The following is a 19,304-nucleotide window of genomic DNA, read 5'->3' on the forward strand; positions in this document are numbered from 1 at the left end:
TAAGCATGTTTACCAAGCATTGGCAGTAGGGATGCACAGATACTTTGAGTACCAGTGCAGATACTTGGCATTTTCATGAGAACTACCAGGGTTGCAGCTGGGACCTGGCTCTGGCACTCCACCACTGTCCTGAAATCATTGCTCTGTATTGTTTTAGAAAAACTGTCACATGACAACAAAAATGTATAAGTACTCGGCAAGTACCAGTACTCGTACTCGCAAAACTAGTATCTGTGCATCACTTTATTTATATTTATAAAAACAAAATCGTACATTAAAACAGAGATGTACAAATCCCAGGATCTCCGTGTGCTCCTTACAAATGACAGCTGCCTCCTAATTTTTGCATTTTTCTCTAGTCTAGTCCTGGAGCTCAAAAGTATCGGTACATGTACTCGTACTCGTACCGAGTACTGTACTTGGTATCTGTGCAACCCTAATTGGCAGGCATCTTGAAAGCGCTTGAGGGCTTGTTCACACCAAGTGTGGCGCAGATGCAGGGCAGAGCAGTTACAGAACCCATCAAAAACGCATCCAATGTATTGCAAACTGTATTTTGGGCTCTAGTTCACACCACAGCGTTCAGTTCTAGAGCATGTGGAAAAACTGCAGCATGCCCCATTTTTTCTGCTCTGGAGTGCACCAAAACGAATGCAAACACAACAAAAAAGCATGCAAACGCCCTTGATGCACTGAAAGCCAGCAAAACACACTGGACTGCATGTGCAGAAACTCATGCAGATCTGGTCCAGATTTGGTGTGAACAAGCCAAGAGCAGAGCAGTTAGAGAACGCATCAAAAATGCATCCAATGTATTCCCCCCCCCAAAAAACTTTAAATGGCCCAGAACGTGGCAAAACACACTGCACGTGCAGAAACTCGTGCAGATCTGGTGCACATTTGGTGTGAACAAGCCCTCAGGAGTGCTGAAAACTGTGCACTATTTTCTGGTCTTTGCTAGAGCTTTCTAAAAATTTGTTCACAGCTTTGCTCACATTAGACCTGCCAAATGATTTTTAATTCCACTTAGCTACTCTTGTGATTTGCATAACTTTTCTACTATGAAGCACCCTCTTTCTAGAAAATGTTTCCCTAACTGCTAACCTAGCTTTTAGGACTGCTCATCTGCTAGCTGGGCCTAAGTGATGGTGCTGATTCATTGCTCAATGAGAAGCCTGGAGATAGAAAGGTGACAAAGAAACTGTTTCTCTGAATCAGGAAATAAGTTAACTTTCCAGCTGTGCCACATGGCAGATGTACATAAATCACAAGACTAGCTGTGCAGAATTATAATCTCATTGGCACATGCTGGCTAGAGGATGTAAATATGAAATATGTATCTGCAATAAATCACATTTAGCTGACAATAAAAGCAAGTTTTTTTTCAAATCCTATTCTTAATAACATAAAATACATAGAAAGCCACTGAATTCCTATTAAAATCTTTATTAAAACACTCCCAGACTGGAGCTGTAAGGCTTTTATAATGCTATGTAAATGCCCGCTCAAGGTCATGCTCCTTAGTGTTTACAAACCAAGATTATCAAATGCCAAAGTGTACAGGGCTCAGCAGAGAAAGCTATCTACTATTCATGGCATGTATATACAGGTGCTTATCCAGTCAAAGGATCAATCAAAAGAAACTGATCCAAAATCATTCCAGTTACCTTCCTAAATTGGTAAATGGAACACTAAGCAAACACAGCTAAAAAGAACCCCATGAAGAATTTTACACTCTACGCTTACTAAAAATCATGATGGTACAAGGTTTTACTTTATAAAATTCTCTGTTTCACATATAAAGTATAAATAAAGACAGCCTGCAGCCCCTGGGAATGTAACACAGAAGACTATACCTTCAGCTATAACCTTTAGCACCACCTACTGGTGAAAACATCTACTGCGCTATGCTGTGGTTATAATAATCATAGCATCTCATAATAAACCTGGGGTTTGATTTACTGAGAGTAGAAATTGTTCTCTAGCAAAGTAAATCTTCAAAATGAATATTGGCAAAGAAAGTCAACCTTCCTTAAAATATCCAATCATGACAACAAAAATCAATTTTTTTACTTTCATCACGCAAGTCTTTCCTACTTGTTCACATCATGCCTGTAGATTGTATGTTTGCATTTTTCTGCACACCACAGGTGTGAACAAGCCCTTACTAATTAATAAGCCAACCCCACTGTGTCTGAACATTTTGACAGCAGCTCAAAGTGAAAATTTACATCCAATTTTAAAAAATGTGTGAACATGCAGGTTTTTTTTATTTCAGAAGATACATTCTATATTACTTCTGCAATAAAAGATTCTTACCTAGCTGTTCACAATCTTCCTGACTATGTACACTGAGTGGCGGCCTGTTTCGTCAGTGAACCCCTACACTAAACGTCTGACATGATTTCATGGATCAGTTTAAATATATTTCAGACAAATCAGCATAGCTGGAAAGATTTGTTAAACCAACATGCTTCAGGATCCCATGCACAGTATATGTATTGCACAGAAGGCTCCCGCCATCACTCAGACAATACGCTCCACTCCTTTTGGGCCACTTCAACTTACAAAGGGTTAAGCCAAAATATGTGCACAGACAAAAAGGCAGCTTTGTACTGCCTAATTCCTGCACATGGCACCCGTACAAGATCACTGTATTAAACTAGCCAGCTTTATAATTCTCTACTGGATGCGGGGGTCCTGTGGCAAGGCACTTTCTAAACCCAGAAGGAATGCTGGCAGGCAGAATGACAGCGGTGCCAATCATGTCTTAGATAAAAATAAAACTACAGTAGCTTAAACACAAAGAGTTAATTGCTTAGAGAGCATTTCTAAGAAGGTGATTTCATTTCACGTTTGAGTTCCCGTGCTTTTTTTTTCTCTACACAGCAAAAATAATTATATATACACACACACATATACATATACATATACACACACACACACATATATGTATATATGTATATGTAATTTGCACAGCTCTATGAATTCACAAGGCTTTGGCTGTACACTGAACATTTACAGTGATGTGTCAAACGTTCCTATACAGACAATGGCATTTTGAAAACATGTATTATTACCTTACCATTACATTTATAAACAAAGAGAAAATTGGAAGCGGCTGTAAGAATGAACATGCTCCAAACACCATGTAGGTCGATGCCGATTTGACAGGTTCGCTTACAAAAAAAACTCCACGTTGCCACTTACTGGTTAGGAATACCCAGCACAGAGGAATGCCCTAGCAAAGTAAGGCATCTACTATTAGGTTACTGTGGCTCTGAATTGCATTGTGGGAATCACATGATGAAGGCAGCCCTCCGCTTTAACTTAATGCGGTCAGCTTAGTCATAGTGGCTTCCAAGGAACCATGTGTCAACCGACTGAGAATGTCACGCCTCAATCAGTAGTTGGCGTGTGCCTTCTATTACCACCCATTAGATGCTCACCCAACCAGAGGAGGGCAAAGACTGATGGGTCATGGAATTTATCTCTGTGGCTGTTATGACAGCAGCCTTCAATCTCCTTTGCTCCACTAGAATAATTCCATGCAGATCTGTCTAATCTACTAAAGCTGGTCATACACCATGTGTTATTCCTGTAGGCTGAACAAGAAAAGAAAAAAAAAATACTTGATTGTCTATTCCCCCCACCAGGCTGTTGTATTCTGAAGGGTGAGTTTCACTGTTCAGCCGAGAATCTTCTACCCGCCTCGTTTGATTTTCAGATTGAAGGAGGTCGGGTGGGAGGCTGCCAACAGAGCCACCCCGGAGCAAATTTTGTCCGGTTCTTGATGAACCAAAATTTGCTCCGTGTATAGCCGGGTTAAGAACCAGGTATACCTCATCCATGATCTACACAACTATCTGCAGACTGGACGGGTGGGCATATATATGGGGCATACAAAAAAAAAAAAAAGAAAAACCTCTTACTTGGTTCTTCAAGTCAATTCACTCAGAAAAAACACATGTACGTGAAAAATGTGCTCTCTCCTCAAAAAATAAAGAAAGGTTTTTGTAAACAAGAAGTCACGTAATAGTGGTCAATGGCAATCATTAACCAAGGCACCAGGGAAAGCAAGTATCAACAGCAAAAGAGCCTGTTACGTTACTGAATGACTTGAAACATCTCATTTTAGACCAGCAATGCTTGTGCATCACACAACCAATTACAACATGTCCGATCCATAGAGATAAAGGGTCTTTATAATCACGTAGGAAAGGCCACCTACCTGCCAAAGGAATGCAGACTGCTGAGCTGTGTGCGCTGGGTGTAGATCACCTTTCGTTTGGACAACCCTTAGAAGAGAACATCTAGATCAAATCAGACTTCCGCAAATGTCAAACTTGCTGTGTTTGCAGAAGACATAAAACAAAGATAAACTGCTAGTTATGAGTAGACTCGCCTGTCACAAGCCTGTAAAGCAAACCAGTTCCACAGTAACCTCCAGCATAAATTGCACCCCAGCGCAGCTACAAGTAGAAAATGTCATCCACTCTTCTCTTTCACCTAAATGGTCTTCAAGAATCAGCAAAGATAAAATGCAAGCTGCCCACTACCTTGTATAAAAAGAGCAAATGTTAACATTTACGAATCACTAAATCTTTTTAATGAACAACTCCTGTCAAACACATACAGGAACGGTCCCCATCTATTAAAAGACCTATAACATTCATTTACATATGTATATGAACTACTCATCTCTATACTTGTTCCAAGTTAGCGACAACACTGAAGATAAAGCTTCAGAATAACAGCCAGGGAACTAGCACTTTAAAAAGAAGAGTTCAGCAATGGCAACCATTATTACACTTATGATAGAGTCACTTTAATGGCTTTAATACTTAACTAAAAGGGAAACAATTCTGGCACCAGTATAGTCTACAAGTGCGTTAGTTAAGGCAGGTCCTAGAGACCCAATAGCAAGTTAGAGGTAATCTGCTAAAGTGAGGAAAATGCCCCACTGGAAGATTTTACCTTACCCCTTGTCCTGGGGACAATTCAAACAGTCTGGATTCTCCTTGCTTTCTTTCTCGGTGACAATAGTAACACCAGTACAGATAAAAGGGGTAAATTTCATCAATAGGCATAAAAGCAATAAAAACATGACAGATGGTTTGCCTGGAGATACACTTTAATATAGGATTCCCAGGCTTCCCCAACTAAAAGAAAAATATATTTATTTATTTTTAATAGCTGTGGGGCCCGGTTAACACAAGGCCTGTCTGCAAAGCCCAGTATTAGTTCCTGATCTGCTGCTAACCTGGAGGTGCTCAGGATTTATTCAGCCTAATCTGCATCCCGAATCCTCCAGCAGTGGTCCCCAAGCTCACAGAGAGCAAGGAGGGGTAAGCCAAATCGGGAGGGGAGAGCAATGCTACACGGCCAGCAAAAAGCAGCTCTGCAGTGCGTCCCACAAAAGGGCCAAATAAGAATATAATAGTTTCAGTACTAGGACATAAAAGTGCCCGAGTTATATGAACAATGTTGATAAGAGCCAGAGAGGTGATAGTTTCCCAGATGGATATCTGCTGTCCATCGAGGAGACTCCACGAGGTCTACAGGTACTAAAACTACCCAACGGCCTAGAATCTGTTGAGGGTTATCCAATCCATCTTGCCGTATTGCTGAATTTCTCTTCAAAGACAAACATACAATCTGAGTCATCTTACATCATAGGACATATGGGATAGACAATACTCTGTGACAATGATCCTCCCACCAGGCATTAGGAGAGCTGTATTTTTGCATGCACCGATTAACTGTAAAGAAATGATTAATCTTCTAAATAGCACAACTCTAACCTGTGGAAAGGTCTCATTAAGAAGGAATGCCATTTTACATATAATAATCCTTAGGAATGCAATTCGCAAATAAACATCAGCGAGTGAATAAACAATTGCAGCAGCATAAATATGCCAATCCTCTGATTATGGAGTGCTGCGCAGTGAGCCATAAACATGCCTGTAAGACGAAGTACATCGATATTAGAATTTGATAATTAGGGATGCAAAGGAAGTCTCTAAGCAGCTCACCAAGTACAGGCATTTTTACATCCAGCATAGTAAGCCGAGTGCAGGAAGTGTGTGGAAATCGCTAAAAATAAACCGTATTTAGGAGCTAAACTATAGGAAAGGAAGTCATTAACAAACTGAAAAAATAAAAAGCAGAATGCTCATTCTGGGAGAAAGCACTACCTTAAAGGGACACTACACTCAGGGAGTTAAATCTTAAAATGTATTCAAGTACCTAAAATAGACAAAAATGTATCTTATTTACACTCGGCTGTAGATTCTCAAATCATCTCTGAATTCATGCTGACACTGTCCTTCCTTCTGGAGGGTGGCTACTTTTGTTCCCCATGGTTCCTGTGTGTGTTGTAAAGTAGTCACCGGTCAGCTCAGGAGGTCGGGAAGTGAGCGAACACACTCACTTCACGATCTTGTCACGGCACAGAGCCGTGACAGGGGAGGGACTGGATTCCCCCCTCCGATCCCCCAGCGCTGACTGGCGGAGCGGACGGGGGAGGGTACAGCTGGCTCTGCCTCTAGATAGGCAGAGCCAGCTGTCACTCACGCAGCTGGGCGGATCCGGTCATAATTGTCAAGATCCGTTTCAGCTGCAGCATCTCAGTATACCGCAAGCTGTAGCTCGCGGTATACTGTGCTTAGGGTAACAGGAGGATGCTAGTTTGTGTCCTTCCATTACCCTTAGGAGAACTATGGGGAAAAGCCCAACCCCATATTTCTCCTTTAAGGTGCTTGAGTGCATTTTAGTGTCACTTTAAGGTGGGGATCAATACAAGATTTGCTATGTTTCAGGAAATGTCTTAAAAATGTTGTTTATGCCCAAGCAGTACCCTGGGCACAGGATTTTGAGCACCCATCTCTGCCAAAAGGCACAGCAACGTCAGTCATCCCTGCCTGCTGGGAGGATTTTCATTTTGGGCAAATGGTTTGCTAAAAATGGCCCTTTAAAGCCATTTGTGTTGGGTTGCCTGTCACAAAAGCCGACTTTCCGCTTGCCAAGAAAGGTCCGCTTTATTGATAAACCTACCCAGAGTTATCAACTCTTTTTTGCCTTCAAGTAAAAATTCCCTGTTGCTTTCTCAACTGAGAAAGATGTCTGTCAGAACATTTATCTGAAAATTGCAGAATCAGCAGCTCATGCACTTTACTGTCACATCATAATCCAACACTGTCCTTCTTGAACATTTCTGCTGAATTTTTAAGCAGTCGTCACTGAACTGTGTTGGAGCTGCATTAAAAGTCTGTCATTCATCACTGTATTTAGTCAGTCTTCCCAATGAAGCAGATTTAATGTTAGTTTTCCATCTCCATATTTTCAAAGTTGCTTCAGACTTTTCCGTTGACAAACATAAGCTGTCAGTGGAGGAAATGCACCCTGCTGACAAGCATCAGGCTTGACAAAATTTGCTATAGCGAAAACTATACAGAGAGCTTTGTTATGTTTTCCTAGATTTCATTAAGTTGCCAAACTTTTTCTACAGCTACTCCTGACCACTCAGGGGGCTATTTACATAGAACATATTACAGTTACCAGTTATTTTAATTACAAGAGTGCTTTAGATTGCATCCAACTGACACTGTGTGTGTCCCCGACCTCAATAATGTCAGGATCACGGAAAGTTTAAAACTACCTGCTGCTGCTGGAAGAAGTCTTCTGTACTTCCGTTTGCTGGGCTAACACGTAGACTTCACTGGACCTTCATCAACGAACGTATCTCTGCTAGACTGGAAGACAAGGTCACACGTTTCTAACAAACATGGCATCCATGGACCCTATATCTGCAATCACAATCATTCGACAGTCACCTTCTAATGCTTTAGAACCCTGCATCAGGCCTTGGACATCTTCCACCAATATCCGGGAACGAACCGAGTCTGGTATGTTCTCTCCTCTTTCTTCCTGACTTCTCTCTCTTTCTCTAACCTATTTTCTTATCTAATTTTTACTATTCCCCTAAACTTGCCTTTTCTTAGTCCTAGATTGTAATTTTTGTGGACGTTTTCTATGTTTTTACACAGCACATGAGATCCACTTGCAACAAAGCGATATACTAATGTTCTGCTAATTCATTGTGGTCATGTTGCTTTACTGTAACCCCTGTACTTTTAATGGCCTGCATTGCGACCTGGACCTTTCGGGTCTAAGGGCCTGTTCACACGACGTCCGTTTTGTGTGCTGACCGGCTCCGTACGCTGCTGCACTCAAAATGCACCCCAAAGTATCCCTATGTGTTTTATGGGCTCCAGTTCTCACGTGCGCAGTCCGTTCAGCTTACGACAGAAAAAATACTGCATGTCACATTTTGTCCGGTTCGGAAACGGTCCGGAAACGCACGAACACGCACGAAACGCAACGAAAACGGAACGGAAACGCAACGCAATGCAGCTAAGGGGGAAAAAAAGAAAAAATTGTATTCTTGCTCCACTTATTATGATATCATCAACGTTGACAAAAAATTAACTGTCAGCATCGGGACCGAAAAGGCATCAGAAACGTGTCAAAAACACACTGCATCAGCAGCTCCATGTCTGCTGATCAGCACCTGATCGGGACCTGATCTCAAGTGAACAGGCCCTAAGGGACTACACTTTAAGTGCACCACCACTTAAACAAACCTGACAATTGTGCTGTATTTGGTTTTATGCGGTTACCTTGGTCTGTTCGCAATTATTACTTTGATTGGTATATTTTTGCGTTAAATGACGTTTCCTTAAGTGTATTGCACTGAAAAACAATTTTTTTTAAAGTATGTTTAAAAGAAAAGAAAAAAAAAACACTACCTGTTGCCGCTGTATGCCAAATAACCAAAAAGAAACACAGAACTGCATGCAAAAATACAGACCAGGGAAGAACTTGAGCACCATTTTCATGGAAAAACAACCCTTGCCACTAGTCAACTCCATTTGTGTAGCCAAATGAACAGCTTGGGGTGGAGGTGGGAGACAGTCTGCAAGTAATGAGATACAATTCAAAAGAATGAGCATATACACAGCCTGGCCAGAAAAAAAGTCACCACCTGAATGTGGTTTTGTTATGATCTGGCGTTGCTTCAGTTGGTCAGGTCTAGGTTCAACAATGTTATGTGCCACAAAAATGAGATCAGCTGCCCATCCGAATATACTGAATGACCAGATTTTTATTCTCCGATGGCACAGGCATATTCCAAGATGACAATGCCAGGATTAATCAGGCTCGGATGTGAGAGAATGGTTCAGGGAGCTTACAACATCATTTTCACGTATGGATTGGCCACCACAGAGCCCAGACCTTAACCCCATTGAGAATCTTTGGGATGTGCTGGAGAATACTTTCGTGGTCCGACTCTCCCATCATCATTACAAAATCTTGGTGAAAAAAGTAATACAATGCAGGACGGGAAAAAATGTTGTGACATTGCATAAGCTTATTGGAACAATGCCATGGCGAATGCGTGCCATAATCAAACCTAAAGTCGGTAAAATGAAATATTACAGTGTGTTTTAGTATGGTATTTTTTTGGCCACGCAGTGTAAATGTAACCATTGCTATCTCTGTAGTATTAATGGTTACATTCATATGGTCATTACCTCAAGCTGTGATTTTTGGACATTCTTTTCTACCCCATTCTCAAAACAGCTGGTAAACTCGCACAGAACAAATTTACATGCAGCTAGAGGAATAAGCTATGCATTTTTATAAATTAGACCCCCAACTCTTACTGGTGCAATATATTTGTTTGGTGACAAAAGCAAAAAGCCCACTTTAAAAAGGAGAACTATGGGGTCAGTGTTTTTCCCCATAGTTCTCCTTAGGGTAACGGGAGGACACAAACTAGCGTCCTCCCGTTAACCTAAGCTCAGTATACCGCGAGCTACAGCTCGCGGTATACTGAGACGCCGCACCTGGAGCGGATCCCGACTTAGATGACGGGATCCGCCCAGCTGCGTGAGTGACAGCTGGCTCTGCCTACCTAGAGGCAGAGCCAGCTGTACCCGCCCCGTCCCCCGTCCGTTCCGCCAGTCAGCGCTGGCAGATCGGAGCGGGGAGAGGGGAATCCAGCCCCTCCCCCTGTCACGGCAGAGAGCCGTGACAGGATCGAGAGGTGAGCGAACGCCGGTATGTTTTCCCTCACCTCCCGATCTGAGCCGACCTGTGACAGTCTCATTGTCACAGGTCGGCTTAGAACTATGAGGGGAGTGGAAATCACTCATGTCATAGTTCTCCTTTAAGATTGTGCATCACAAATACTGCTCCTCCTGCCTTATAAGTCTTATGGAACAAGTGCTACTGCAAGTAATGTTTTGTCAAAAGTGCCATGAGAATGATAAGCACAAGCACTAAACTGGACAAAAATTGACAGGACTGTATTTAGATTTTAGTGTAAATTTGGCTGAGTAGGAGCTGTTTATGTATGCTGCCTGTCTACTACCCAATGATCTGTCTGTTATAAGCTACTGGAGACAAGACGAGAAGTCCAAATATTATTTGCAGTGCAAACAGAGCCGTCAAACAAGCATCCACTTTCACTTGTGCAAAGAGAGCTGGTCACAACCTGTGAAAAAGGCTGGGTTGCAGCAGACTTTAAGGCATTTCAGCGAACATGATCAGTATGGAGGATCTCATTACGCCGGCAGTTTCACCCTCCACAGAGTCCACAGCAATCTGAGGCTAGGAGATACTTAATTTGAATTCATGTATTAAAAACCATCAGTGTTGATTTAAAGCGTAGCTGTCAACTGATTGCCTGCAGGCCGGATGCAGCCCCCATGTGGATCTAATCCAATGCCCAACATAGTCAATGAGTCAAACCAAGCAGGAGAGGAAATCAATGGGAAATATGTGCAATACGGAGATGGAAAGGCAAGGAAGCATAAGATCATGGAGGTGTAGCAATAATAAAAAGGCAAACAAAGCTAATACGTCTGTTACACCAACATGCAAAAGGCTACATACTGATGCCAATGAAACAGGTCAAAGCATTTTTTTTTTCTTCCGTCTATCAATCTTTACCCCTAGCAAATGTGCCTTGCATTTTACATTACATATTATTATTATTATTGCAGAACACCAACTGCAGTGTGTTTAACAGGCAGCATTCTGTCCTCAGGAAGAAGCTATGAAAAAATAGGAAGCCCTGATGAGAATGTTGCAAATAGTGACAGTGAATAGTCCGCAGTGAAATGTGAACAGCTTAATGGACGCCAGCAAGTGGGGGTCAGAACCTAAGAATCGTACAAGCAGTCAAACTGCCAGGAAGGGCCACAGTGTGAACTCAGAGCCCACATTCTTCATATCAGGCACTAATTCTCGGTCCTGGTCTTATTTCCATTGAGCGTTTATTTGAAGTCGGCTTTACTAAATCAATTGCTCAGAAAAACCTCCTTGTAAACATGGCAATGATACTGCCACACCACGCCATAGCATGTGCACAAGCAGGGCCACTCCACCATAATAGTACATCCCCTATGAGGTCTAATGAGTTGGCTGCATTATATTTTCCTACAAGTGTCATGTGTTTGTCACGTTACCAACTAGCACCTCTACAAATAAGTATTTTGCTGTACTCCAAGTTCTCAAACAGGAAGCCAGATAATGTGTGAGACCTGATTTTTTTTTAGACGATTTTTTTTTAGACGATTTTTTTTCCAATTTTGAGAAGTTAATTATTTTCATGCAACAATAGGGGGATTGCCCGACTTCTGCTGCGCAATCGTTTATCAGCGCACATTGTGATGAACTTCACAGCAGCAATTTGCATACCCAAGCCAAAAATTAAAGAAAAATAATGCCGCCTGTCTTCCTGACCAATCAGTAAGCCGGAAGGTGGATCATGACGTGCCACCTGGCTTCCTCGTTGGTCAGGAAGCCAGGCTGCCTCGCAGTGTCTCTGGGCAGCATGAAGCCAGTTTCCTACCGACTAGGAAGCCGGAAGGCGCGTCATGACCCACCACCCAGGTTCCCGATTGGCCTGAAAGCCCGCTCCATGCTCCCTCGCGGCACTCTTGGTCAGAGGGAATCTCCTTCAGACCAGAATTTCTGGTATCGGGGTTAAGTATCAAAGCATTTGGGCGAGTACAAGTACCCGCCCAAATGCTCAGTATCAGCACCAATACCAGTATAGGTGCATCCCTACTGTGCCGTAAACATTTCACAGCATCAGCAGATGGCACTTTGTGCTGCATTACCACAATGGTGCAAGTGTACAGGGGCATCATACAGCTTGAAAAGGTCCCTTTAGCTGGCTGGCAGGGCTGAAGGCTAGGGAATCCAGGCAGGAGGAACCAAACACATACCTAGCCAAAATTCCTAATATAGAGAAAGTGAAGAAAAGTATTGTCTACAGCAAACAAATACCGGCCATCATTTCTTCAGTCTAGATTACAAAAATTAAACAACTAACTGGTTGAGTATAACCCCACAACAATCCTCTGCTCAGGAACAAAGGGATTCATTTACATTAACTTGACTTTCACAGTATCCACTTTGTTATCAGAACCAACATTCACAACAATAACGTGGCCCATTATGAACTGTGACAAAGGATCTCATGTTAAGGAACTGAAAGAAAGTGGCTCATATGTCAACGGCAAGCAAATACCAGCTGATAGTTTCCTAAACACACCATCCAGAAATCAATTACCTAATTACCTATTTTCACTAGCTTGCAGTTATTCTTCCTTATATTTAAAAGGTATTAAGGCACTTATTAGAAAATTGATAATGAACCGATTAAAAGAAAATACCATTATGTAATGCTAAAACTGTTAGAGTTAAATGGTTTGAGAAACTCAGACATGTCAGACCTCAGGGAACCATTCAGCAGCGCAGATAACAGAAGGGAAAGTATGTTCAATTTTTTTTTTTACAGGAATAGGTTGCCTAACCAATTTTACAATAGGGTTAGGCTCTCTAAGTAAATATTAAAGCCCATCTCTTTAAAAGAATCAAAAATCTACCCCCACATTGCAAGTGTTTTTTTGTCTAGGGAACTAGAGTAAAATGATTTTACTTACCTGTTCCACGCTCCTGCCGGCTCCCTCTGGCCTTCGAGACTGCTGGAGAGAAGGTGAGAAGAGGCGGTGTGGGGGCCATTCTAAGGACTGCTGATGTTATCTACATTAGATGTGAGGACACCATGGAACATTCCACCAGCAAGAGGGTGAAGCGGAGCACGCTGACCACTTGGGATCAGGTAAGTGCTTTACTCCAGTGCCCTGGGCATAAACGAGTACTTATCTCTTGCAGTGGGGCTGGTTTTTGGTTTGCCCAGAGATGGGCTTTGAAGAAGTGTATGTACAGGGGTGTGGAAATTTTTGAAGAAAACTACTTGTCCAAGGACTAAAGCAGGGGCCGAATCTACTTGTCCCTCATGACAATCTACTTGTCCTGATACAAAAAAAATAAATCTTAACCAAAACCGTATTTAGCAGTGCTAAGAAGTGCTTCTCATTGGTCAGTGCCGTCAGGTGACTGCGTTGACCAACGAGTGCTTGCAATTTGCGAGTGAAATTCAACATACATGGAACAGGTACAGATAGTACACCCGTACTGGTGGAGAGGAAGGACCGGTCGCCGAAAGGTAAGTATAGTGGGAGGGAGATTTGTGCGGGTAATTCAATTTTCCCAAATTTACTTGGGAAAGTGAATATACCCTTTAAAGTTGGTGCAGACTTGGGGATTCCCGGGACGTGCGATCGTGTGCGGTGGCATACAGCGGTTGCATCCACATGTATGGGGTTACATCTGGGTGGCAATCGCTGAAAAAAAAAGGTTGATGTACCTATTTTCAAGACATGCACCGCGCAGTGTTTTCAACCGTGATCGTGTGAGATCGCCCGGGTGGTATTGCAGCAGGAAAACACGCAATCTGCCTGGCACGACTGGGGTGCCATTAGAAAATAATGGCACTGACCGTACGATCGGCGGGGGTGTGCGATTCCGTGACAACTCAGCCATCCGCTCGGTTTCGTGCACGATGACCGGGCAGTCACAGATCGCACACCACCGCCGATCGCGCTGGCAGTGCCATTATTTCCTATTGGCACCCCAGTCGTGCCAGGCAGATTGCGGTGTTTTCCTGCTGCAATACCGCCCTGCCCGTGTTTATTCGCATGCAGTTGGGGCAGCGGGGCTTGTTTTTGTTTAGTTAAATTTTTAACTATTATTTATTACTTTTTTTTTTAAACTTAACTGTAGTGCTATCACACAGTGATAGCTTTTGGAGGTGACAGGTTCTCTTTATTGACCGTCACCTCCAACACAGGAGTCCTAGCACAGTACTGTGCTAGAACTCCTGTGACATGAACGAGCATCGGCCGACAGAGGCTGAAAGAGGTGACAGAGCCTGTCACTGCTCCATCACTACTCCACGCCCCCCAGCTCCGGCCTCGCCCCCTGCTTTCAGCGCTCTGGCCCCTCCCCCCGCTCTCGGCGCTCATTTAAAAAAAGTAAAACCAGCCCTGATACTTGTCTGTAGCAGGGCTAAAACAGTGAAAAAACCACTTGCCCGGCACTACATGTCCCAGGCGTCGGGCGATACGAATTCCACACCCCTGATGTATAACCAAAACTTTTTCACAGAGTAGAGAGAAAAAAAAAGGAAGTTTTTATTGCTCTGTATAGGTAGATAATATCAGTAGATAGATGTCACCAGCACACCAAAAATATTGCAATCCAATGTGCTTGTTTATTCAAAATGTCATGGCATCAGAACTATCGCTTTCGGGTCCGCGCAGGGTACCCTTCATCAGGCTCAGCAATGCTGACCAGACAAGAAAAATACTGCATGTCATTTTTTTCTGGTCTGGAATGCACTGGAACTGCAGGGCAGGTTCACACCATTTTCCAGACCAGATCTGGTCTGGATAATAATGTGAACCTGCCCTCAAGGTTTTGAACAGTACAATCAAACCACTCCAGATCACAATAAATAAAACCACAATTTATTTACACCTATGTAAATAGAGACATGATTCATACAGTAGTCACTAGTTATATCTCAGGCAAAAAACTTACATTTTAGACATTTTTAGAAATGTGTCAAATATACTGTTATTAATGGGTCAGTCTATGGTTGATGTGGTCAATTACATAACTGTCTGTAGTTTCATATTCTACCTGACCTAATGTAGGTTACAAAATACAATGTGGACAATAGTATTTTTCTTCACCTCCAGTTTGCATACATCTCCTGCCTGTTGTAGACTGTTATTCTCATGTGAGAGTCAGCAAGCAAATACACCAAAAGAGACTAAATCCATACAAAGAAGAAAAAACATATCAGACTTGAGTCTGATCTTTAGTGGTGACCTCAGCAGCCGTTGCAACATGCCTCATATACAAACAGGAAGTATTTGGCCTGCAAATGACCTCCTCCCCTCCCATTCATGAAATGGGAACCTATAAATTTACATGTGACAGCAATACAGAACGCAACACCACTTGTCCCATTCAACCACTATTGGCCCACAGTTTTAATGCCCCTAGAAGTCGAAGATCCTCGTTTTATAACTTCACTTTGGTGGTTAGAACGCTTGCTTTGCTGCACTAAGGTCCAGCAGTCATTTAGGTTTGGTGGCACTTCTCCCACATAAATGTATCTCTAAAAGCCAAAGAAACATTATTACCTGCTACTTGTCCTGAAAATAAATCAGAGTTATACTATGTGATTACAGATACAGGATAAGGTTACAGATAAAAGTCCTATGGTGAACCAATTCAAGTGATATTAAACCTTCCATTATTTTTTTCTTTTTAAGTTTGGAAGGGTCATAATTGCATGAAATCGCTATCCTTTTTTAAAGTTTTTTTCATTCCTCTTTATCTAGCTAATCCCCAAACTTGTCGCCCACCCCTGCCTGTTGCAGGGGTCCCCCATCAGCTAGCCAGCTGCTTAAAAGACACCTGTGCATGAGCGTTCTCGGCTGTGCCCGCAACTAGCTGTGTGCGTTTATAGACACAGACACACAGTGCAACATGCCACACCCCTCCTCTCCACCCAACTGATTGACAGCAGGAGCCAGTCGCTCCTCTGCCCTCAGTACCCTTCCACACAACCAGCAAGTTTTGGAACGGAAGATGTCTTCACCAACCCGGCGGTGGTGAGAGGTGACCTCATAGTTCGAGCCAACGTGTGACAATGGAATTGTCACAGGTCGGCTCAATAGACCGGGAAGTGAGCGAACACATAGCGTCGCTCGCTCACTTCTCGATCCTGAGCCTGCAGGGATCCCCCCCCTCCCCGCTCCGATCCTCCAACGCTGCCTGGCGGAACAGACGGGGGAGGGTACACAGCTGGCTCTGCCTCCAGATAGGCAGAGCCAGCTGCCAATCACGCAGCTGGGTGGATCTCGACAGTAATGTTGTGATCCGTCCCGGCTGCAGCGGTCTCAGTATACCGCGAGCTGTAGCTCGCGGTATACTGAGCTTTGGGTCACGGGAGGACGCTAGTTTGTGTCCTCCCGTTACACTAAGACCCCGTTCACATTCAGCGATTTATCTCGCGGTAATTCCCGCGATATCGCGGCAAATTACCGTGCGATATCGCGCTCCAATGCAATCCAATGGGGCAAAGGGTCCTGCTGTCGCGGGTCGTGTGTCGCTACAGCAGGACCCTTTTTGGAGCGGATTTAGCCGCGATTCAAGCTTGCTCAATGCAAGCTTGAACGCGCCATCGCACGGCAAATCTCACGATGTCGCGCGATTTGCATATCGCGCAGTGGGAACGGGGCCTTAGGAGAACTATGAGGAAAAGCACTGACCCCATAGTTCTCCTTTAATGCAGAGCATGCAGTAAGGTAAAAACACCTTGCCTTTACACTACATTAATATGGAATTCAGGAGCAGGCAGGATTTTTTATTATATTTTTTAGGAGTCAGCTTGATTGACAGCAACTAGAGAAAACCTCAAAACGTTGGGCACCAGTTGTCACTTTTTTAAGGAGCATTGGCTACCTGGCTCCTGGGATTGCCCAGCCCTGCCATAAATACTTGCAGGTACTGAAGAAATGTGGTCTCTTCTGAAGGGCACCCATCCTCTTACTTGGCAAAGCCCTCTCGATCCATGCCACAGCTCTGGTCACACAACCAGTCATATAGGACAATGCTTTGTTAGTATACGGGTGTAGGAGGAAGGAATGGTTATACAGGTTCTATTACACAAGGGGCTGTACTAAAACACTGTGGCTCTTATAATGTATTCAGAGACAACAAGCAACTTTGCAAATATAATCTTAGATCTGCCAATCATCACAAGACACTGTATATGTTCTATCCTTAGTCTGTACTGTACACAGTGTAAAGAGGAACATGTCGTCTTCAGACCAGCCCGGAGAACAAGGACGACATCGGGGATCCCTCTAGATATGCGACACCCCAAGCAAGGTTCAAAGTTTCAGATTCAGCTGTCAGTTGGTTTCTTAAAGCTGAACTCCAGGCAAACAACTAAAGATGGAATAGAAAATAAGAGCTTTCCAAACCGGATGTGTATTTCTCCATCCAGTCCAAAGATGTACACAGATGTGCTGCCACGCAACGCGCGGCTACATGCCGCGAAGCCCTGATTTAAAAAGGGTCATATCTGCACGGCAAAAAGGCTCATGCACCTTTTTGTGCAACGAGCGACCTGCGTTTTTTTTGCCCCCACAGAAACGCTGCTCGAAACTATATTGATTGCTAGCCGCGATTGGGGTGCCATTAGAGATTGTAAGCCCTCAGGGGCAGGGCCCTCCTTGTCATCTTGTCTTGAATTGGGATTGTAATGTCTTCCTTATATTGTAAAGCGCTGCGTAAACTGTTGGCGCTGTATAAATCCCGAATAATAATGGCACCACAAGCGCGGTTTGCGTATGTGCGCGTTTCTGCAATTGCGTGGATCGCCATGCAATCTCGGGTTGCTCAGATGTGAACCGGGCCTGAGTGATACACAAATAAGATACATTTTTGTTAATAGTTGGAGGTACTTGAATGCATTTTTAGGATTTAACTCCTGAGTTTAGTGTCACTTTATTGATGTTTAACCCCTTCGTGACTGACGACGTACAGTGTACGTCGCCAGCATCGGGGCTGTTTAAACAGACTCCCGGCGACTTTTGCCGCCGGGACTCTGTTTAAACTTGTAGAGCCGACTGTCGGCTTTACAACAGAAGCGATCCTGGCGACTTACCTGTCGCCAGATCGCTTCTGATTAAGTCATTTTCAGGCCTAAAATGTGGAATATAACATGGGTGCAAAAAATGAAAAAAGGGCCTCAGTCATGAAGGGGTTAAAGGATTATAAAGCTGCATTAGTTTGCATCTTTTATATCTGCCTGGAGTTCAGCTTTAACATCTGAACCTGAAACAAAACATTTGGATGCAATTTTTAGTGATTTGCGTAATAAGAAACCATGGAAAACTATAGCAATTTATATGCTCTAAAAGGGCAATGACCATAGATACACACACAATAAAATTCTAAATCTGAACAGATCATCAAATTGGCTTTCCTGTTGTGAAATAAAACGACAACCCTGGTGCACAGGGAAGCCCTGTAATCTCATACAAGAACAATAAACTGAGCATTGTGTCCGCTTCCTGTCACCATCTAACATACATAACCCAAGCCAAAAAAAAAAAGGACACACAGACGGCACCACTACATAATGTAAACAAAGATGGCAGCAATGACAAGTACAGTCATGGTCTGTAAGCACCTCTCCTCTACAGAAACGAATCCTTTATCCTTGCTCTGTTCTAAGTATACAAAACCAGTTAAACACAATAAAAAAAACGGTCATCATGAGGACTGCATGTGATTTGTGATTATTTACATAACATTGTTAACACAAGAATGCAAATAAACCATTAGTAGGCCTCTCTCAGGCGTTTTAATAACCAACTTCTGAATCCGCCTTACCCTAAAGCCTATGACACCCGTGTAAACAAGAACTATGATCTCAAACTCAAAGAGTGAAATGTAAAACTTTTGGCAGGTAATATAATATGCCATAAATAAATCACAATAGGGTTTCACCAACTCTTGCCCTTTCACAGAACACAAGCTGAGGATCAGATCAGTCAACATGCACAGCATTACCGGATGAAGTATCAGGTTCTTTATGAATCTGCTCGAGTGATACATCCCAGCCTGGCCATACTCTGACAGATCTTGCTCCTTTTCTCCAGATCTTCACAATACAACAGACCAGAAATCCCTTCCATGTGGTTTACACAAAAGACATCTGTGGTTTTATTTTTATTTTGTTATTCCTTGTTCTAGTTTAGTGAAATGTTAAAGAATAAGGATGCTTGTACTTT

At 43.1% G+C, this 19,304-nt stretch overlaps 2 protein-coding genes across 3 annotated transcripts in view; one reads left to right on the forward strand and one right to left on the reverse strand.

Annotated features, from left to right (window-relative positions):
• Positions 1-19,304, reverse strand: part of RERE (arginine-glutamic acid dipeptide repeats) — a 337,236-nt gene that overhangs the window by 314,965 nt on the left and 2,967 nt on the right. The window lies entirely within an intron of this gene.
• The window catches only part of LOC108787842 (opsin-3-like), a 35,898-nt gene continuing 29,738 nt past the window's right edge, over positions 13,145-19,304 (forward strand). The window contains exons 1-2 of the mRNA XM_018557494.1: positions 13,145-13,201; positions 17,304-17,413. Coding sequence (XP_018412996.1) covers positions 13,145-13,201; positions 17,304-17,413 — 167 coding nt within the window. The remainder of the gene's footprint in view (positions 13,202-17,303; positions 17,414-19,304) is intronic.

This window comes from Nanorana parkeri, unplaced genomic scaffold, assembly GCF_000935625.1.
Source record: "Nanorana parkeri isolate BGI_ZX_2015 unplaced genomic scaffold, ASM93562v1 scaffold287, whole genome shotgun sequence".
Taxonomy (NCBI): domain Eukaryota; kingdom Metazoa; phylum Chordata; class Amphibia; order Anura; family Dicroglossidae; genus Nanorana; species Nanorana parkeri.